Source organism: Eptatretus burgeri, chromosome 4 (assembly GCF_056783735.1).
Source record: "Eptatretus burgeri isolate ZD-2024b chromosome 4, Ebu_testis_v1, whole genome shotgun sequence".
Taxonomy (NCBI): domain Eukaryota; kingdom Metazoa; phylum Chordata; class Myxini; order Myxiniformes; family Myxinidae; genus Eptatretus; species Eptatretus burgeri.
In genome coordinates this window covers 124,369,637-124,388,882 of record NC_140964.1, presented here as the reverse complement: position 1 = coordinate 124,388,882, position 19,246 = coordinate 124,369,637, and the positions used below count along the sequence as shown (strand labels likewise).

The following is a 19,246-nucleotide window of genomic DNA, read 5'->3' as shown; positions in this document are numbered from 1 at the left end:
GAGCGAGAGGGGAGGGAGGGGGCGAGGAGAGAGGAGGGGTGAGGGAGCTTGGAGGGGGTGGGGAAGGGAGGAGCTAGGAAGGGGGCAATAGCGAGGAAGTGGGGGGGGAGAGGGAGGTGGGCAGAGCGATGCCTCACCAATATACACTCTGGGAGGGGGTTAGGAGTGAGGAAGATGGGGCAGAGAGGAGAGAGGGAAGTGTGGAGGGGGATTGGGAGGAGGTAAGCATTGAGGGGAGGGGTTCTCAACTTACGTTTGCCCATGCGATTGTAGAGAAGGGAGTGGGGGGAGGGGGTAGTACAGGATTGAATGAAATGTGGTACGTTAAAACAGCACGTTAATGCAGCAAGTGGAAACCGCCGGGAGATGTCCATGGGGAGTGGAGAGGGAAAGGAGAGAAGGCAGCATGAGGGGAAGGGAAGAAAAGGTGGCGTGAGGGGTGGGAAAGGGAAGGCATTGTGAGGGGAGAGGAAAGGAAGGACGATAAAATGCCCCCAAACTGCAACATGCCCTTTTTAACCGCTGAGTTCTACATATAACTTTGCAGGAACATTTAAAATCCACACTGTCTACCTGGCAAAGGCCTGCTTGCATGCATGCTCACACATGCAACGACCTTTGCACTCCTCTGGTCGGCTCACTCCGAATCTGATTCATACATGGGGAAGTAGTTGCAAATTCAAAGCTAATCTGTCAGTCCTTAACAGTCCCCTTAACAAAGGGGAGGGGTGGGGAGCTGTGTGAGAGAGAGAGAGGAGAGACAGACAGACAGACAGACAGACAGACAGACAGACGAAAAAAAATGGGGGAGAGAGAGACTGAGACTGACTTTGACTTTTGCATACCTCACGGAAGCACGTGTTACTAAAAAACCAAGTGCCTTTCAACTTCAGCCTCCAGTCTGCCATGCAACTTGCAGTCGCCCTAGTTTCTTGTAAAAGAAGAATATCTACCTTTACATTATTAATTAGCTTCATCGTTTGGACTTTACGTCAAGGATTACATCCTCCGTTTATATTAAAATTTGCTATAATCATAATCAAGAAGTTTTTATGCAAGCAAGTGCTTCCTTGCTTTAATAATATATTTTTTCAGTCTCTTGCAAGAAGTGGTGGAAATGGCAACAGCTTCCGGGTTCTTTACAATTATTCGTGCTTTCTGGACAAAAGCACGCAAGTTGGGGAAAAAATAATTTAGATCTCCTCGCTTTTTCCGAGTAGTTTTTTTTTTTAATCTAAGATATCGGAAATAGAGATTAAAAGTATCATCGAGACGACTATCTGAGGGGGAGCTCCTCGCCAAAAGCACTCGACGTCAGAGAGGAACAACCGTCTGAATCATAGTCCTCAATTTCCTCAGGGCCTTCGCCCATTTGCTCAATCTCCATGGTTAATTCAGGAGGAGGGACTAAAGATGCAAGAGGAACACTCTCAGTAGTTACATCCTTGGGTGTATCATTCACGATAGTGATGGCAATGTCGCTATCTTTAACAGAAGCATTACAAGGCTGAGGTAACTCAGAGAATATGGAGGGGGTAAGTCCAGTCTGTGGGGGGGGGACTGGTAGTAATAGTTGGAGGTTGCAAACCAGGGAGGGGAGGGGGAGGAGGAGGGTGGGGAAGAGCAGGGAAGGAAGAATAAGAAGATGCAGGAGGGGCAAGGGGAGGGGGAGGGAGAGTAGAGCAAAGTGGGGAAGGAGGAGGAGGAAGGGAAGAAAGAGGTGGAGGGGGGGAGGGTAATATTTGCGTCGTCACAGAACATTTTAGAGGTACCAGGTGATTCAGACGAGGAATCAACTGGTGAAACCGAAGCACATGGGGGTTGTGTTGCAGGGCAAGTCCCCACAACCACCTCTGCGAAGGAGCGAGGTGTTGCTGAAGCAGCGAGGATTTTTGATCCAGGCTCAGCGGTGCTTTGAGAAGGGGAAAGAGATCTTTTTGTGCTTTTATTTATTGGAACAGGAGCAGGTGCTTCATGGGAAGCTTCTGCTTCTGTATTGGAGCATTATCTGGGACGGGGAGTTGTTGGGATGAGGAGCCTTCATTACCAGTTTTATTCGGCATGTCTTTGGGGCACGATCTTTTAACATGGCTGAATTCACCACAACTATAACACACAAGGGTTTCTGTGTTTGCATATCCCATATAAGTATGTCCCTCGATTTTAAAGGGAAGGATTGCCTGAAACCCTGAAACACCTGGTGGTAAAATCATGTAAACAATCCGGCGAAACGACATAATGTGTTTAAAATTATCGTTTCGACTACGAAACAGAATCATTGTTAATGGGGATACAACCGTACCGTATCGTTTTAACTGGGATACAATCTGATCCCATTTAACGAAGGGTGGTAAATTTGAAATCACAACTTTTTTGCGGGAGTTTCCAGAGGGGAAAAAGGAACATAAATATCGGGATCGAAGAAAAGTCCGCACTCGACGACTTGAGCAACCATGCAAGATCATACAAAAAGGGGAAATGTGGTATAAAATAAAATTGCACTTTTGCACTGAACCAGCCACCGCCCGACACACCCCATTACAATGGGGAGCCAATGCAGGTCAGTTGGCACTCAATCTTGTTCAAGTCGATCGACATACAGTATTCAGTAACAGTGCAAATATTGGAGAGCACTTGCAAGTGGCTTAAGCACTCAAGCAAGTGCTCCAGTGAAATGGTTCATAAGGAATGGCTGGCTTGGCAAGTGATTAGTGATGGTCAATCAGTCAAATAAACACCATGCACCTGAAGATGCCCAGAATGTCAGGCAATGTCCAATTTGGACAAATGAACACTTTTCTAGCAGTCGGAACTACTGCTGAAGTCAAGAAAGAAGTTTAAATTTTGAAATTTGGCTTAATTTAAGATATTCCAGAGGTTATGGCTTATTCCAAGGAATTTTAAAGGTTTAAGATATTCTCTCCGACTCTTTGGAGAATCCTCTATCTCTTTTCTGATGACTCCACCCTCTGCCATACCATCTGTCATCCATCAGATCGGCAAGCAGCAGCCTCTTAACTCTGCAGATCTGAATAAAATCACAAGCTGGTCCAACACGTGGAACATGTCTTTCAGTCATGAGAAATCTCACATGGAACTGGACCCTCCCCCGCCCCCCCCCCAATCTACTTTCTCAACAGTCCTCTTGAAGAAGTCCTTTCATTCAAGCTTCTGGGTCTCATGATCTGTCTTGCTCTTTCCTGGGAAAGCCACATCTCCAAACTGGCCTCCAAAGCCAGTCGCCAAATGCAAATAGTCGCATCCTCCATAATGCAAAGTCCTTCCTTGGCCCACCTGAGCTCCTGACCACATACAAAGCTTTCATCCACAGCCTGATGGAAGACTGCTCTCTCCTCTGGGCTGGTCCTCCCACCTCTCACCTTTCTCGGCTTCACGCTGTGGAAACAATTGCATTTAGGATCATTGGTATCTCCCATGGTGAAGCTGAGTCTCTGGGCCTCTCACTATTCTTTCTGTCTCTCTGTCTTCTACTGTCTCCTCTCCGTTCTCCCCCCCCCCTTTTTTGCTATCTCTGCGATAGTTTCCCTCATATTTCCACAGGATTCTCAAGGTCTGCCAGCAACACCCTTCTGGTAAAACTCCCAAAATCACAAAATACTGCTCACCTTCATTCTTTAATTCCTCATTTTTCACACCTTTGGAAAAAAGTCCCACACTCTCTTCAATCCTATTCTTTCCTCCAGGTCTTCAAAATAGCTGTTCACCACCACCTCTTATCTTCCCCCATCCAAAACCATGATCTTTTCTACCCCCGTTAATCCACCGCAAACCCACCTCCTTCAAATTCCCTGCTTTCCTTCCTGAATGTCCCTGGAGTGTAAGGATGTGAAAGTACCTGTAGTTTCCATCTTGTCTACCCCGTGTACCCTGCCCCATCCCTCTCCCTTCCACAGATCTCCTAATGTCTCTGTTCCCCACTGTTTTGTCCTTCCTTCTCCCGCCCCTCTTCTTTCCTTCCCCCCTTGTTGTGCGTCCTGTATGTTAGCTCTCATTCGAGCCTCGAAAATGTATACAAATATATATATATATATATATATATATATATATATATATATATATATATATATATATATATCTATATATATATATATATATGTATGTATATATATATATATATATATATATATATATATATATATATATATATATATATATATATATATATATGTATCATGTGCGGAAATTCAATAAAGCCACAAACGCTGCGTCTCCAGGTGTTTAGAAGCATTGCAATGTATCCAACCATTCGTAGGTATGATGATAAGGCATTCAATTGAGGGAAATGTGAAAAATAATTTTATCGTTAAGAAATCATTATAGCCTTTTCCAAGTCAAGACGTTGTTGAGCAGGGCATAAAAAAATGGTGAATTAAGACCCCACCGAGGGACAATGAGATGATGAAGGATGAGCCTTCATAAAGGATCATTAAATAAGGCCGTTCATTATCTTCAGAAGGTGTGTTTTAAATCACCCAAGCACCGAATTTTCAATCATGCACCACCTTGGAGTTCCCTTAGTATGCCTGCAAAGTTTCAAGCTGTTTGGTTTCAAGGTTTTGGAGTTATGGAGGAGACACACATACAAACTCCTCCATATATAGTCGAGTCTTAAAGGGTCTTTGGGGTCTTTTGGGTCCTCGGGATCTTTTGTGTCCTCTGGTTCTTCGGGGACTTTTGGGTCTTCGAAGTCTTTTGGGTAACTGGGCCTTTTAGGACCTTTGGGTCTTTTGGGTATTATGGGTCTTTTGGGTCCTCTGGGTCTTTAGGGGCTTTTGGGTTATAAGGGGCTTTTTGGGGCGCGCGCGCACACGCTCATGTTCACACTCCTCACTCACTCACTCACACACACACACACACACACACACACACACACACACACACACACACACACACACACACACACACACACACACACACACACACGGAAGGTGAAAGGAATGATGTGGATGTCTCTTGAAGTCAAATGGTTGCAGTTTGAAAGTTGGTTCAAAATATTTGTCTTTATGGTGTGTCCACAACTTGTGTGAAATGCACACACAGTGTATGATTTACAGAGAGAATGTTTGATACAATAACCCCAAGTGACCAAGTGATTCATGTTGAATGTTGATGTAAATAAAATAGTGTGTGGTCAGCCCTTGTCAATACTTTGCAATTCAATAACTAGATGGTTGTATGTGAAATCCTCTGCAGATGACTGCTAGGTCCTCTATCGGTCTATTCGTTTGGATGTCGATAGATTTTAGCCCGTTCCTCGCGCAGCGTGAGATGGCAGTTTTGCAATCACTGTCTGTCTGTCCGTCCGTCTGTCCAGGCCATAACTTTTTTCCCATTTGAGCTTTTCCCATCAAATTTTCAACAAACCTTTATAATGAGAATGTGGAGAAAATAATTAAGAATTGGGTCAAAATGTGAAAGGACAAAGTCATAGTTGACTATACATAGCCCTCAACCCGGCCACAGCGCGTCAAGCGTGAGTCGACCCGTTTTTTTTTTTTAATGGCTGCCATTGTTTCTTTATTTAATTACCATTGAGCTTCATTGTGTCTGTCCAGGCCATAACATTTTACCAATTGAGCTTTTGTCATCAAATCTTCAACCAACCTTTATGATGAGAATATGAAGAACACAAGTTAATAAAATCTCCAATTTTTTTTTTAACTCGTTTTCGTCAAGTTTAATTCGAGTACAAAGCGGACGTGGACAGGCCTTACTAGTTTTGGGATTTGTGTGGTGTTCAACATATGGAGTGTCTGTGCCATCCCCACATAGCAAGTCCTTCTATAACGACTTCCTGATATTATATGTTCATTTGTCCATCGTCGAACAACTTCCACAGTAAAAGTACAATAACATCTAATGTCCTCGTCCTATATGTGAGTATGTGTGGAAGCTTCTCTAGGAGCCTTGTCGTCACTTTCTAATCAAAAGGCTATTCACAAATAAGATTTTGCTTCTTTTCGGTGATACATTTGTGCGAATGTGTCGTATTTTTCTGGGCTCTTGGATACTCAGGGGCTTCACAAAATGGCAATGCCTGAGTGGTGAAAGGGCTGCTTGATTGTGTGTCACAATAAATTATCTTCCCAGGCAACATTGATCACAACCCATGACTAATGAGAGTATTTTGCAATGAGCTGGGTTGGGGGGCGGGGGGGGGGGTTCTTTTGTCAATGAAGTATGAAACTTTAACAATCTTTTTTGTTTTTTACTTTAGCAATCTACAAACTCTCAAATGCTTGGCTCTTATTCATTTTCATCACCACTGATGCACATCCGACAAACAGTTGGAGTAGGTATAATATTCAGATAGATCTACTCAAAATGGCCCTTTTGCCACAGTTTAACGAGTCCATTTTGTGAGTCCATATGTTTGCTGCTGGGCATTGCAATGGAGGTGCACTCAATTGCATTCGAGTAATTACTAAATTAATATCTTACTCTCTTGGTGTTCAACAGAACTTTGTGTGTCCATTATGTTTTCATTCAACTGTTCCACATGGTTGCTTTGGATTAGCTTCCTCGGTGGTTTCTCTTTTTAATCGCCAGCATATTTTATCTGGCATGAGCTTGCATCCCCGAAGCAGACAGTCAATACAATTTGTTTCCTCGTAATTTTGCGTCGTCGGTTCAAGATGTTACCTTTCGGCAGGATTTTCATTGTTACATTTCGGGAGAGTTTTCGAAGTCATCAAATATTTTCTTTTCAGTGGACGGAGGTTATGTTTTCATCCCTGTCTTTCTGTCTGTCTGTCTGTCTGTCTGTCTGTCTGTCTGTCTGTCTGTCTGTGAGCAAGATATCTCAAAAAATTATGCACAGATTTGGAAGAAACTTTGTAGTCAGATTGGTTGTGTGACGAGGACGAATCGATTTGATTTTGGTGACGATCTTGATCTGGAGAGTAAATTTTTGAGTGATTCTTTACCATTGAGAGACAGGGACAAAAACGACACATACTGTACAATGCCTTCAGAAAGTATTCGCACACATTTTGTTGGGTCACAGCTTGAATTTAAAATGGATTCAATTTAAATGTTGAAGCGGTGAGCCGATTCAATATTTGACGATGTCCGTCCATCAAAAATGAAGAACAACCTTTATAACACGTGGTGTTTCTACGAAAAATGGACCGTTTTGACCCTCAGTCCTCTGAGACCCCTTCGACCTTCAAATAGCCTCCAAGACCACCAAGGCCCTTAAGACCCCGAAAGACACTTAAGACCCAAAATATCTTGAGGACACAGAAGACCCAGATGACCTATAAGACACAGATGACTCAAAAGTTCCTGAGGACTAAAAGGACCCAAAAGACCCCAAATGACCCAAAAGTCCCCAAGGACCCAAAATACCCAGAAGACTCAAAAGACAAAATACCCCAAGGACCAAAAAGATACAAAATACCCATTTGACCCAAAAATCCCTGAAGACCCTAAAGATTCAGAGGACCCAAAAGACACTGAAAATCCAAAAGACTTCAAGGACCCAAAATACCCAGATGACCTAAAAGGCCCTGAGGACCCAAAAGTCTCCTAAGACCCTGTAGACCCTTAAAGACTCTCCTATAAATGGATGAGGTAGGTGTGTGTGTGTGTGTGTGATCTTTTTTGTGAAGCTTTACTGGAGCATTCTGATGTGGAATGTCACACACTAAAATGATAGTCATGATGTCCTGAGTTGATTTGGCTAATTAACTTCAAAGAACCCGGAAGAATTCCCATTTTTTAAAGGCATGCCATGTTAAGGTATAGGGTAACTTAATAGATCCTTCTGTGGCATGGCATTCTATTTGCAAAATAAATAACATATATATATATATATATATATATATATATATATATATATATATATATATATATATATATAATGATAACATTGGAACAAACCATATATTAATTGATACAAATTATATTAACAACAATAATAATTGTAGTGTCATTTGCAAAGAATAATAAGGAACGTATAATCTTCGCCCTGGCCCAAACACATCTGGCATTGGTGAAAGGCAAACCAATGCTCAATCAGTACAGCAGGCAGGTATGCAACAAGGCCTTGAAAATTGGGTCTATTCCAATGGGTTTCATTCGTTTCTATAGGCTTTGACAATTTCATATTGAAAATGCCAAACTGACACGCTTATTTCGTTCAAAAAACTTGGTCCAGTGGACCAACAGGCCCACCAGTAATTCTGATGGGTTCTAAACGGTAATTCTAAATGGTAATTATAAAGGGTTCTAAAAGGTAATTCTAAAGAGTTCCAAAAGGTAATTCTAGTGGGTTATAATGGGTTCTAAAGAGTATTTCAAAAGGGTAATTATAAATGGTTCTAAATGGTAATTATAAAGGGTTCGAAAAGCTAATTCTAAAGAGTTGCAAAAGGTAATTCTAGTGGGTTCTAATGGGTTCTAAAGAGTAATTATATAAGGTAATTATAAATGGTATTTCTAAAGGGTGGGTTTAAAGGGTTCTAAGGGGTAATTCCAAAGAATATTTCTCAAGGGGTCCAAAGGGTAATTATAAAGAGTACGAAAAGGTAATTCCATTGGGTTCTAATGGTTGTAAAGGTTCATTCCAAAAGTTAATTCTAAAGGTTAATTCTAAATGGGTCCAAAAGGTAATTCCAATGGGTGGTAATGGTTGTAAAGGGTAATTTCGGTCTTCAAAACAGCTGTTCACCATCCAAAACCACGATCTTTTCCACCCACGCTAATCCGCTCCTCCTTCAAATTCCCTACTTTCCTTCCTGAAAGTCCCTGGAGTGTTCATCTTGTTTACACTGTGTACCCCACCTCATCCCTCTCTCTTCCACAGATCTACTCATGTCTCTGCTCCACACTGTTTTGTCCTTTCCTCTCCTGCCCCTCTTGTCTTCTGCCCACCTTGTACATTCTGTGTGTTAGCTCTCATACGAGCCTCAACATTGTATACAAAAAAAAAAAAACATTAATAGTTCTAAAGGGTTCTAAAGGGTAATTCTAAAGGGTAGTTCTAAATGCGTCCAAAAGGTAATTCTAATGGGTTGTAATGGTTTTAAAGGGTAAGGAGTTCCAAAGGGTAATTCTACAGTTATAAAGGGTGATTCTCAAGGGTTATTCTGAAAGGTTCCCAAGGGTAATTTAAATGGGTTTCATTTGTTTCTCAGCTTTGCCAATTTCAAATTAAAAATGCCAAACTGAACTGCTTCCTTCGGACATGGGTGTGATTTTTTTTTTCTTTGTTTGTTTATGTTTTTTAGTAATCGATCTACACTAAATACCCCATAATGACAAAGTGAAAACATGTTTTTTGAAATTTTTACAAATTTATTAAAAGTGAATACCTGAAATGTCTTGTGTCAATAAATATGCAACCCCCTGATTCAATACTTTGTAGAAGCGCCTTTGGCAGCGATTACAGATAAATCTTCACTGCAGTCACAGGTCTTTTGCACTTTGAAGCAGGTTCTCCTCAAGGATTTGCCAGTATTTGGCTCCATTCATTGTTCTCTCTATCCTTACAAGTCTCCCGCTCCCTGCCGCTGAAAAACATCCCCATTGCATGATGCTGCCACCACCATGTCTCACGGTAGGGATGGTGTTAGATGGGTTATGAGCTGTGCGCGGTTTCCACCAGACATAGTGCTTTGCATTCAGGCCAAACAGTTGAATTTTCATCTCATCAGACCAAAGAATATTTTGCCTCATGCTCTCAGAATCTTTCACGTGTATTTTTGCAAACTGCAGGCATGCTGTCACGTGCCTTTTTCACAGGAGTGGCTTCTGTCTGGCCACTCTCCCATAAAGCCTCGATTTGTGAAGTGCTGCAGAGATTGTTGTCCTTCTGGCAGGTTCTCCCATCTCAGCCAAGAAACTCTGTAGTTCTGTCAGAGTGGTCATTGGGTTCTTGGTCACCTCCCTGACCAAGGTCCTTCTTGCCCAGTTGCTCAGTTTGGTCGAACTACCAGCTCTAGGAAGAATCTGGATTGTTCCATGTTCTTTCCATTTCCAAATGATGGAGCTCACTGTGCTCTTGAGAACTCACAACACGAGAAATTGTTTTATATCCTTCCCCAGATCAATGCCTCCTCACAATTATATCTCGGAGTTCTACGGACAGTTCCTTGGAAATTCATGGTGGCGTTTCTGCTCTGACATGCACTGTCAACTGTGGGACCTTATATAGAAAGATGTTTCTTTCTAATTAATGTCCATTCAATTGAATTGGCCATCGGTGGACTCCAATCAAGTTGTGGAGACTTCTCAACGATGATCAAAGGAAATTGGATGCACCTGGGCTCAATTTGGATTGTCGTAGCAAAGGGGTTGACTACTTATTAACACATGACATTTCAGCTTTTCATTTTTAATTAATTTGTAAAAATTTCTAAATTCCCGTTTTCACTTTGTCATTCTGGAGTTTTTTGCGTGGATCGGTGTTTAATTTAAATTTAATCGATTTTAAATTCAGGCTGCAACACAACAAAAGACCCTAACTCCCACCTCAAAACTCCAGTTCTGGGTTTGGAGCATTGGCAGGTCTCCTTCGGGGCTCCCTGCTGAGATCTCAAAGTTAAGTTTCTGGTCATTATCTGTCCCATTTTAACTGTTTATTTTCTCACCTACATGTTACTGTGTGTTCCTAGTTCGGTTTTGTTTCAAAAATCGTGCTATTTTGTGAGATTTCGTCGAACTTGTCTTACTGGTGCTTGAGGCCTATCCTTGAGGCTTGAGGCCTACCCTTTGTTCCCCTCGGTGTACTATCGTGTTTATTTGTTTTTTCTTCCCATTATCTTCAATTTCTATCTTTCCCACTTTCTTAACGTCCCCCATCCCTCCCAAATAATCACTCTATTTCTTATCTTAATCAACAACAACAACAAAAAAACGCGACCTTTCTCTGAGTTTTTCTTCTTCTTTTTCTTCATCTCCTCTTCTTCTTCCTCTTCTTCTTCCTCGATTTTTTTTTTTCTTCTACAACACTTCCATGACCTAATCTGTTGAAAACTCTCTCAAACATTAATAATAATAATAACAAAAACGATCTCTGATAATGCTTCATCTTCCTCTTTCACACATGTGGTTCTCTGGACTGTATCATAATGCACTACTCTTCTGCTATTTAAACAGACTGCTCTCAATTCGACCTTTCCTTCATACCTTGCCTAAAAAATCCAACTGTTACAGCATTTCTTCTCTCAATTCTCTGAATTCGCCTTTATTGCATCCCTCAAGAAATGTGTTTAATCACATAAATGACCAAAAACTTAAAAAAAAAAACCCAGTTTGCTATGAATGTTCGCTTTCCATCAACCATTCTTTTTTTCCAACTTCAGTGCCAACTCACTCCTCTCACCCCTCACTCTCAAAGCAACCATCCCACTCTTCTCCCTCCAAGTCTCCCTCTCACCTCTCTCAAAAACTCCCCCCTCACCTTTCTCCCACCATTCATCCCCTCACTCATCCTTCCCAAAGTTCCCCCCCCTCCCATCCACACCCATGCTTCCATCCATCACTCATCCATATTAAATCACACTCTCATCGTAACACTCGCATCGGCGACTAACCCCTCGCGTTCTCTGTGCATTTGTGCACACGTCCATTATTCTCTCAAGTTAATTCCATTTTGTCCCTGAAGCCCCCGGTGTTACCATGGTCACTAATCCCTGTAACCACATCCCTCCACTACGTTATCCACACCCCCATGTGTTTTGATGTGTCCCTGCCACCTATGTCGTCTGGAGCAGATCCGGCCTCTCAATAGGATACAATACATAAAATGTTGAGCCTGGCACTGGTACAAGTTTCACCGAGTGCCGTTCTAATTTCAAAGTGTTTTGAACCCTGAAGGTTAAGGTAAAAGTGCATTTGTGTTTTTTTTCTCAACTGTTTAAACAAACACACAACATCCCAATTTAATATTGCTAGTTAGCCCATCTGCCATGCAGAGGGAGACGGGGATTTGCAATCGGGTGTGTGTGTGTGTGTGTGTGTGTGTGTGTGTGTGTGTGTGTGTGTGTGTGTGTGTGTGTGTGTGTGTGTGTGTGTGTGTGTGTGTGTCCACGTTATAACCTTTTTACCATTTGACTCGTCGTGCAGGTATGATGGGCTGAATATCCTCCACCAGTGTCTGATTTCCTTATGTGTGCCATCAGACTTTCAACAAAGCTTTATTTTGAGAATATGAATAAGATTGATTTATAAATTTCACATTGTTTTTGTTTTTAGCTGTTGTTTTTGTGAAGTTTGGTCTGAGTACAAAGCAGATGTGGTCGGGCTTTGCATTATTAAATGCTTTCTAGTTTGTCATGCTTTCGAGAGAGAAATAAGGTTTGTTTCTTATCAGGAAAGTTAATGTCATGATGAGCTTAGAAATCTGCAATCAGTTGATAACAGCCTAAATAATATGGTTTTCAAGGAATGGAAGGAATGTCATCGTTTTGTGAACTGCTTAAATGCATTTTCATCTTTGACTTGGTGTGGCCAGTCATATTCTCCATAATTTGGATGTGACCAAACTTCAGCAATCCTTGAGGTGACAATCTCCTCGACATTGCCTTTGCGAGTTTGGTGTTGTAAGCCTCCTGGATTATTTTCATCCAGATGGAATCAAACCCTGGCACATTTTTGAAATACATATTTACAACAGCTGCAAATTCTTGAATTTCAACCAACAAAGTTTCTACTTTGAGTTGCATGCTGAAGCAGAGTGCATGTGTTTCAGATGGTTGAAGAAAGCAGAGGACACATGGTTCAGATGAATGAAGTATATGATCACATTATTCGCTCATCTATGTCATCGTGCAGGAGTTGGATTGGCAGTATGGTTATGAAAACAGTCTTAAAACGAATAAATGATTACTCATAAACCACTGCATATTTAACCAGAAAACATCTCAAAATGCAAAGCCCATTCGCGTCTGCTTTGTACTCAAACTAAACTTGACGAAAACGACAGTTTCAAAAGATTGTACATTTTATTAATTTGCCTTCTCTACAATGTCATAATAAAGGTTTGTTGAAGATTTGATGACAAAAGCTAAATTGGTAAAAATGTTACATCCTGGACATGCACACTGAATCTCAATGGTCAACAGGAATTTTGATTAAAACATTTATGGCTGGTCCACCACTTCACCAATGATGTCATCCTTACATTCCTTTATTCCGCATTGGGAGTAGAATGAGATTTGCCAAGTTTCAAATTTTTCCAATCAGCAGTTTCAGTGATATGTTTTTTTTGTTTGTTTGTTTTTGCATTTAATCCAAGACTGCCATACCATGTGACCTATGATGCCACAATTATCATTAAAATATTATCCGTGTGGTTGCTCCTACCCTGACAATGTTGTGTCAACCAGACAAGTAGTTGCTGAGAAAAAAATATGTTTAAAAAAAAAAGAGCAAAAAAAGGCCAAAAAAGGGTTGAAGAAAAACAATAATAATAATAATGAAAATTATTTAAACAAAATTATTCATTTGTCTTCTCCATATTCTCAGAATAAAGTTTTGTTGGAAATATAATGACAAAAGCTCAAGTGGTAAAAAAGTTGCAACTTGGACAGACGCAGACGCAGACGCAGACGCGCACGCGCGCACACACACACACACACACAAACACACACACACACACACACACACACACACACACACACACGCACGCACACACACACACACACACACACACACACACACACACACACACACACACACACACACATACACATACACATACACACGTTATTGCAAAACCCTGCCTTCCACTGCACGGGGGACAAGCTAGCTAGAATGGCATCCGGTAGAGCGCATACCTCCGCCAGTCTGAACAGTTTGCGTTTTGTATCCCACTGACAGGCCGGATCTTGATCCAGACCTGAACAAATAATCGGCTTGTTCTTGTCACCAAACCAGCTCATCCACCAAGTTTCGTCCGACCGTCCATAACTTTTTGAGATATCGTGCTCTATATCGTTTTTGTGTCTATTTCTCAATGGTGAATAATCACTTTCGCAATTCTAGTATCCAGATTTGGATTTTCACCAAAATCAAATCAATTCATCCTTTTCACACACCTAACATGTCCACCAAATTTCGTCCAAATCCGTTCACAACTTTTTGAGATATTTTGCTCTCAGACAAACAGACAGACAGAGGTGACAACATAACCTCTGTCTTCCTTTGGTGGCGGAGGTAATGACACAAAGGCTGTTTTTTTTTTTGGGGGGGGGGGTGAATTGGCATTCCATAGTAGTACTTTAACAACTTTACTTGAGCACACATATGTTTCAACAGAGACTCCTAAACACTGACAAAACATATTTCGATTGTCAGAAGTTTTGATGAATAACACTGGTCAACAATTTTTTACTTTCTGAATGTTGTCTAGATTTCTACAAGTGAATTAGGGTATTCTGGCACTGCTGAATCAGGAAATGGCATCCGTTTCTCTCCATCAGGTCAGGTTTTTGTGCTAAGTTGATTTGAAAAAATCAGATCTTGTGACAAAATCAATTACATTTTTGTGGCATTATCAGCTGATTTTTGTCAACACATATCATCCTAAACATGTTTTTAAGGAAAAAAATGTTTTGCCAACAACATTTATTGATTACATGATAGAAACATCGATTACTGTCATCTGAATGGTGGGCATTGATAAAGTATAAGTACAAGTAAGTAAGTACAAGTAAATATCGGTAAGTAAGTACAAGTAAATTGCATGTTGCGTCACCACTGTTCAAACTTCAGGGCTTGAACTTCCGTTTCTTCGAACTCCTGGAATGTTCAGCGGCAGGGAGGTCTCTCTTCAGATTCCAACAGTAGTCAGCCATCATGACTGCGTCCCAGCGACCCTGATACCTGGTCTCCATCTCCTTCATGTCCTGATGGAATCTCTCCCCCTGCTCGTCACTCATTGAACCCAGGTTCTCAGGAAACCGGTTCATATGTGAAAATAGGTAGTGCATCTTGATGCTCATGTTGCAGCCCAGGTTTCTGAAAGCAGTCAGCATGTTGTTGACAAGTTCTGCGTAGTTTCTGGCCTTATTGTTGCCAAGAAAGTTCTTCACTACCAAAACAAATGTCTTCCACGCTTCCAGTTCCACTTCGTTCATTGAGTTTTTGAACTCTGGATCTCTGATGAGCTGACGGATCTGAGAACCATCAAAGATGCCAGCTTTCAACTTCTCCATGGTCAATCCTGGAAAAGCCTGGCACAAGTAAGTGAAGCAGTCACCATCTTTGTCCAGAGCCTTGGTGAACTGCTTGATTAAGCCGAGCTTGATGTGCAGCGGTGGGAAGAGTATTCTGTCTCTGTCCACCAGAGGGTCGTTGATGACGTTCCTTTCTTTGCATGGCACCAATTCCTCCCGCACAGGCCAGTCCTTCTTCGTGTAATGCTGAGCACGGTCCCTACTATCCCACATGCACAGAAAACATGGGTACTTGGTGAAGCCAGACTGTTGTCCCAACAAAAAGTTCACCATCTTCAGGTCAACACAAATAAACCACTTATGCTGATCATAACCAATTTTCTCCAGCACGTACTTCACCGCTTCATACTTCTCCTTCAGTGTAGTCGAGTGAGCGATGGGTACAGAGGCAAACTGGTTGCCGTTGTGTAGCAGAACACATTTCAGTGATCGCTTGCTGCTGTCAATGAACAGTCTCCAATCTTTGGGTTCGTACTGTGGCACTCCAAGCTTGAGCAGAAGCTGCGCAATATCAGCACAGTACACCAAGTCCTTCTCTTCAGAGAAAAAAACGGAGTAAATTTCAAGAAATACAACTTTTTTGTATCACATTATTACAAAATCTGCCCCATTAACTTTAGTTTTGATCCACGAACTTTATGCTTTGCCTCACCAATTTTTGGAAGATTTTGAGGTTTTATGACTTCAAACTGATCCCTTTTCGACATAATCACCCAGAACTATCGTACCTGAATACTTCTTGTCATTAAAATAATTATTTCCAATCAAAACAATTATTTGACATGACATTTTACCCCCACCAACTTCTTCTAAAATGCTCCACACATGCGTACATGTGAACAAAAATGTAAAAAACGACATATGGCCATATCTCAAAAACTTGACCTGATTGAACAAAACTAATGTGAGTTTTGGATTCAGCGCATCAGATTCGTCCTAAATCAGCTTAAAAAATGCAGACAACAAATTTGTTGTTGACCAGTGTAATCAGAACACCCCAAAATCCCATAATCAAATTGGAAGTCGAGGCAAGGAAATAATTTAGCTGCTACATCCGAAAATTATTTTTGATCTTTCGCAAAATATCAAACGAGGATAAAGATACATGGGTAATTTGGCCCATCATGCCTGCCCAGGTCCACATTCAACAATCCCACTAACTGCATGTAGTGCTAAATTTTCAGCAAATGAAAAGCATAGAATTTGGCCAAGTTATTGGCACACAATTGCCTAGTCTTTCAGAAAGTCATTGTGGGTTTTTCAATGTCTACAGCTTAAGTATGTTAATGGGACTGCCGGTTTTACATCCCATCTCAAAGACGGCATGGTTTGAGATACAACTCCTTCCATTGGAACTGCAATAGAATGAAAGTATTTAGCCATACCTGACTATCGGTAATTAAACCGTGACTAGACAATTAATTTGCAAGCAAGCTCTCAACTGAGTTATTCTTTGCTGCTGCTGTTTGTTGTCCTCAGGTGGTCTGCTTTCACACGACTCTCACTCATCCAGCCATTGTTCTTGTTCTTGAGGTCGTTCAGCTACCTGCTAATAATGCTGATGGAGAACAGCCTGTCTCATGTGGCTGGGGCATTATCCGGCTCTTTCATGCTTCACCGTCTTCTGCAGACGTGTCTTCACAAACACAAAGGTATGGAGACAACACCACACAGCTGTTTGTGAATAAATTATCATTTATTTTTAATTCTGTGACAAAAGCTTGTGACAAGAATATGTTCCAAGTTTTATGTTTTCATCTATTCCATTAGCAGTTTCATTGGGGAATGTAGGGAGAGAGTGGTCCCTCTTTGGGTCTGGGAGGACTAAATGTTGCCATATTTGCATACATCATAAATACTGTATATGGAAAACCCCTTTTGAACACATCTTTTTTATCGGCCTACAGTAACTTTCACATTAATATTGCAAGTTTGTCTTGCTTTTGAGATGTAAATGGCTCGTTTTGTTTTCACCAAAATTTTGAATGCATTTCATTTCACAGTTACTGTGACATCATGAAATTTCAAATGGAAATACTTTTTAAAGCAAAGTATTTTGACGAAGTTTTTATTTTGTGTAAGAAGGTATTTTAGTGTCTAAATGGACATCAAATTGAGGAAAAGTCACTGCTAATCATTCTGTTCGGTCGATTCAACACCTGAAATTATATATTGGATCAAATTATCAATGAATGATGATTAATGGAGGTCACATGGGGTTTGGATTGCAAATAATGTCGTTACAATTGAAATAAATTAGAACTAATAATGCAAAGGATGACAAAAGGTATACCCCAATAATAAAATTAATTTCCTCAAAATGAAGCAATGCTGATTTTAAATTTGCCACTTATAACAAACAGGGGAGATGGAGACAGGGGACATTAAAATGAGCTCCATCCGACCGACCAATAATCCTTCTGTGACGGATCATCCATCCACGTACTTTTGTGGACACGATATTTCAAAAACCGTTGAACATTTAGCTTTCATATTGCAGATATCTATTCCTCCGGACATTATGTCAACCTGCTTAGATCACGGCTGTGATTGGCGGAATTATGTTGCCATTACAACCATCTGGGTGACTTGGTTTGTGTTCGCAATATTTCAAAAACCGTTTAATGATCTGTATTTCATATGACACATATTTATTCCTCATACCACCCAAAAGACGGGCGACCGAGAGTATCATCTCCTTGTTCTGGTGCACTTGAGTTGCTTGAACGTTAAAAAATTATACTATACAGGTTCTGCCATTCATTAGATGTTGCAAGTATGACAGAAAGCAAGAGTAGCATTTAGGAGGATGAAATAAATGTGGAAATCAAAAAACAACACAAGAACAAAGCTTCAAATTATTGATGGGAATGTAAAATTGCTTCTGCTGGTTTGCTGTAAAGTATGGAAAGTCACCAGTCATTGCAGAGAAACTAGAATCCTTTATTTATAGCTGAAACAAAAGATTTTATGAATCTTCTGGCCAAATTGAGTGAGCAAGAAGGAGGTGAAAGAAGGAATGGAAAGAAAAACATCATGGAGGAAATTCAAACGAGGAGCTGGAAATTGATTGGGTATGTGTTGCATTTGGAAACGTCAACGTCACAAAGAGCGATACACTGGAAGCCTGAAGGTCGGAAGGAGGGTTGGTTCACCCACAGAGACTTGTCAGCATATGCTGGACAAGGAGCTGAGAGAGCTAGAATCCACCAAGATAGTGATAGGTCAATGGGCCCGTGACAGGCGAAAGTGGCTCGAGTTCCTCAAGAGGCTCCATATGGTGTCAAGCATGACAGGATCATAAGCAAGCAAGTAAACCATTCATCATCTCAGGCTCTATTCCTGCAAAATACATTGTTCACAGGGTTGTGCATACCCTTGACCAGTAATAGCTAAATTGGATTAAATGCTATTTGTGACAGCATTTGAGATCTGTATTCAATCCATGTGACCTCGTTGAAAACACCATTTTCCCATCGATGTATTGGCTAATAATCCACAAATTAGGTCAAAATACTTCACCATCTTTCAAATGTAGCTTCAATGCAGCATTTCATTGCACTATTTTGTGAGTATTATTTTTTCATTTTGCAAGTGAAGAAAATGAACGAAAATGCATGCTCTCGTGTGTGGTGGAAAACATATCACTCTATCTTGCATTGATATCCCTCCCAAACAGGTTAATAAATAGACATGAAAAGTGATCCATTCACAAATACATGCAGATGGAGAAGAACATCTATACTCACTGACATGTAACTCACTGATCGTCAATAACAGTCACATTGTTTTAACTAACTCGGCATGGTCATGCAGCTCCAATGATTTGTGGTTTAAAATGAGTGTCGGATGCAGATTGCTTTTGAGTGTTCCAGAAAGTAATGACTGGATGCTCACTCACAGTCCAATGATGTGTTAATGAAATGACTCTTCTCCTCCCATCACCCCGCATGTTTCTGATACATCATTAAAGTTGTATAGACTGCATTAGACAAGGCAATTAATGTTTCTTGAATCATCACTGAAATTTTAACATGAAT

At 40.9% G+C, this 19,246-nt stretch overlaps 1 protein-coding gene across 6 annotated transcripts in view; it reads left to right on the top strand.

Annotated features, from left to right (window-relative positions):
• NPHP4 (nephrocystin 4) overlaps nt 1-19,246 on the top strand; it is a 571,934-nt gene that overhangs the window by 205,452 nt on the left and 347,236 nt on the right. For all 6 annotated transcript variants that reach the window (XM_085876134.1, XM_085876135.1, XM_085876132.1 and 3 more), the window contains one exon: nt 16,686-16,858. In XM_085876134.1, the coding sequence (XP_085732260.1) occupies nt 16,686-16,858 (173 nt within the window). The remainder of the gene's footprint in view (nt 1-16,685; nt 16,859-19,246) is intronic.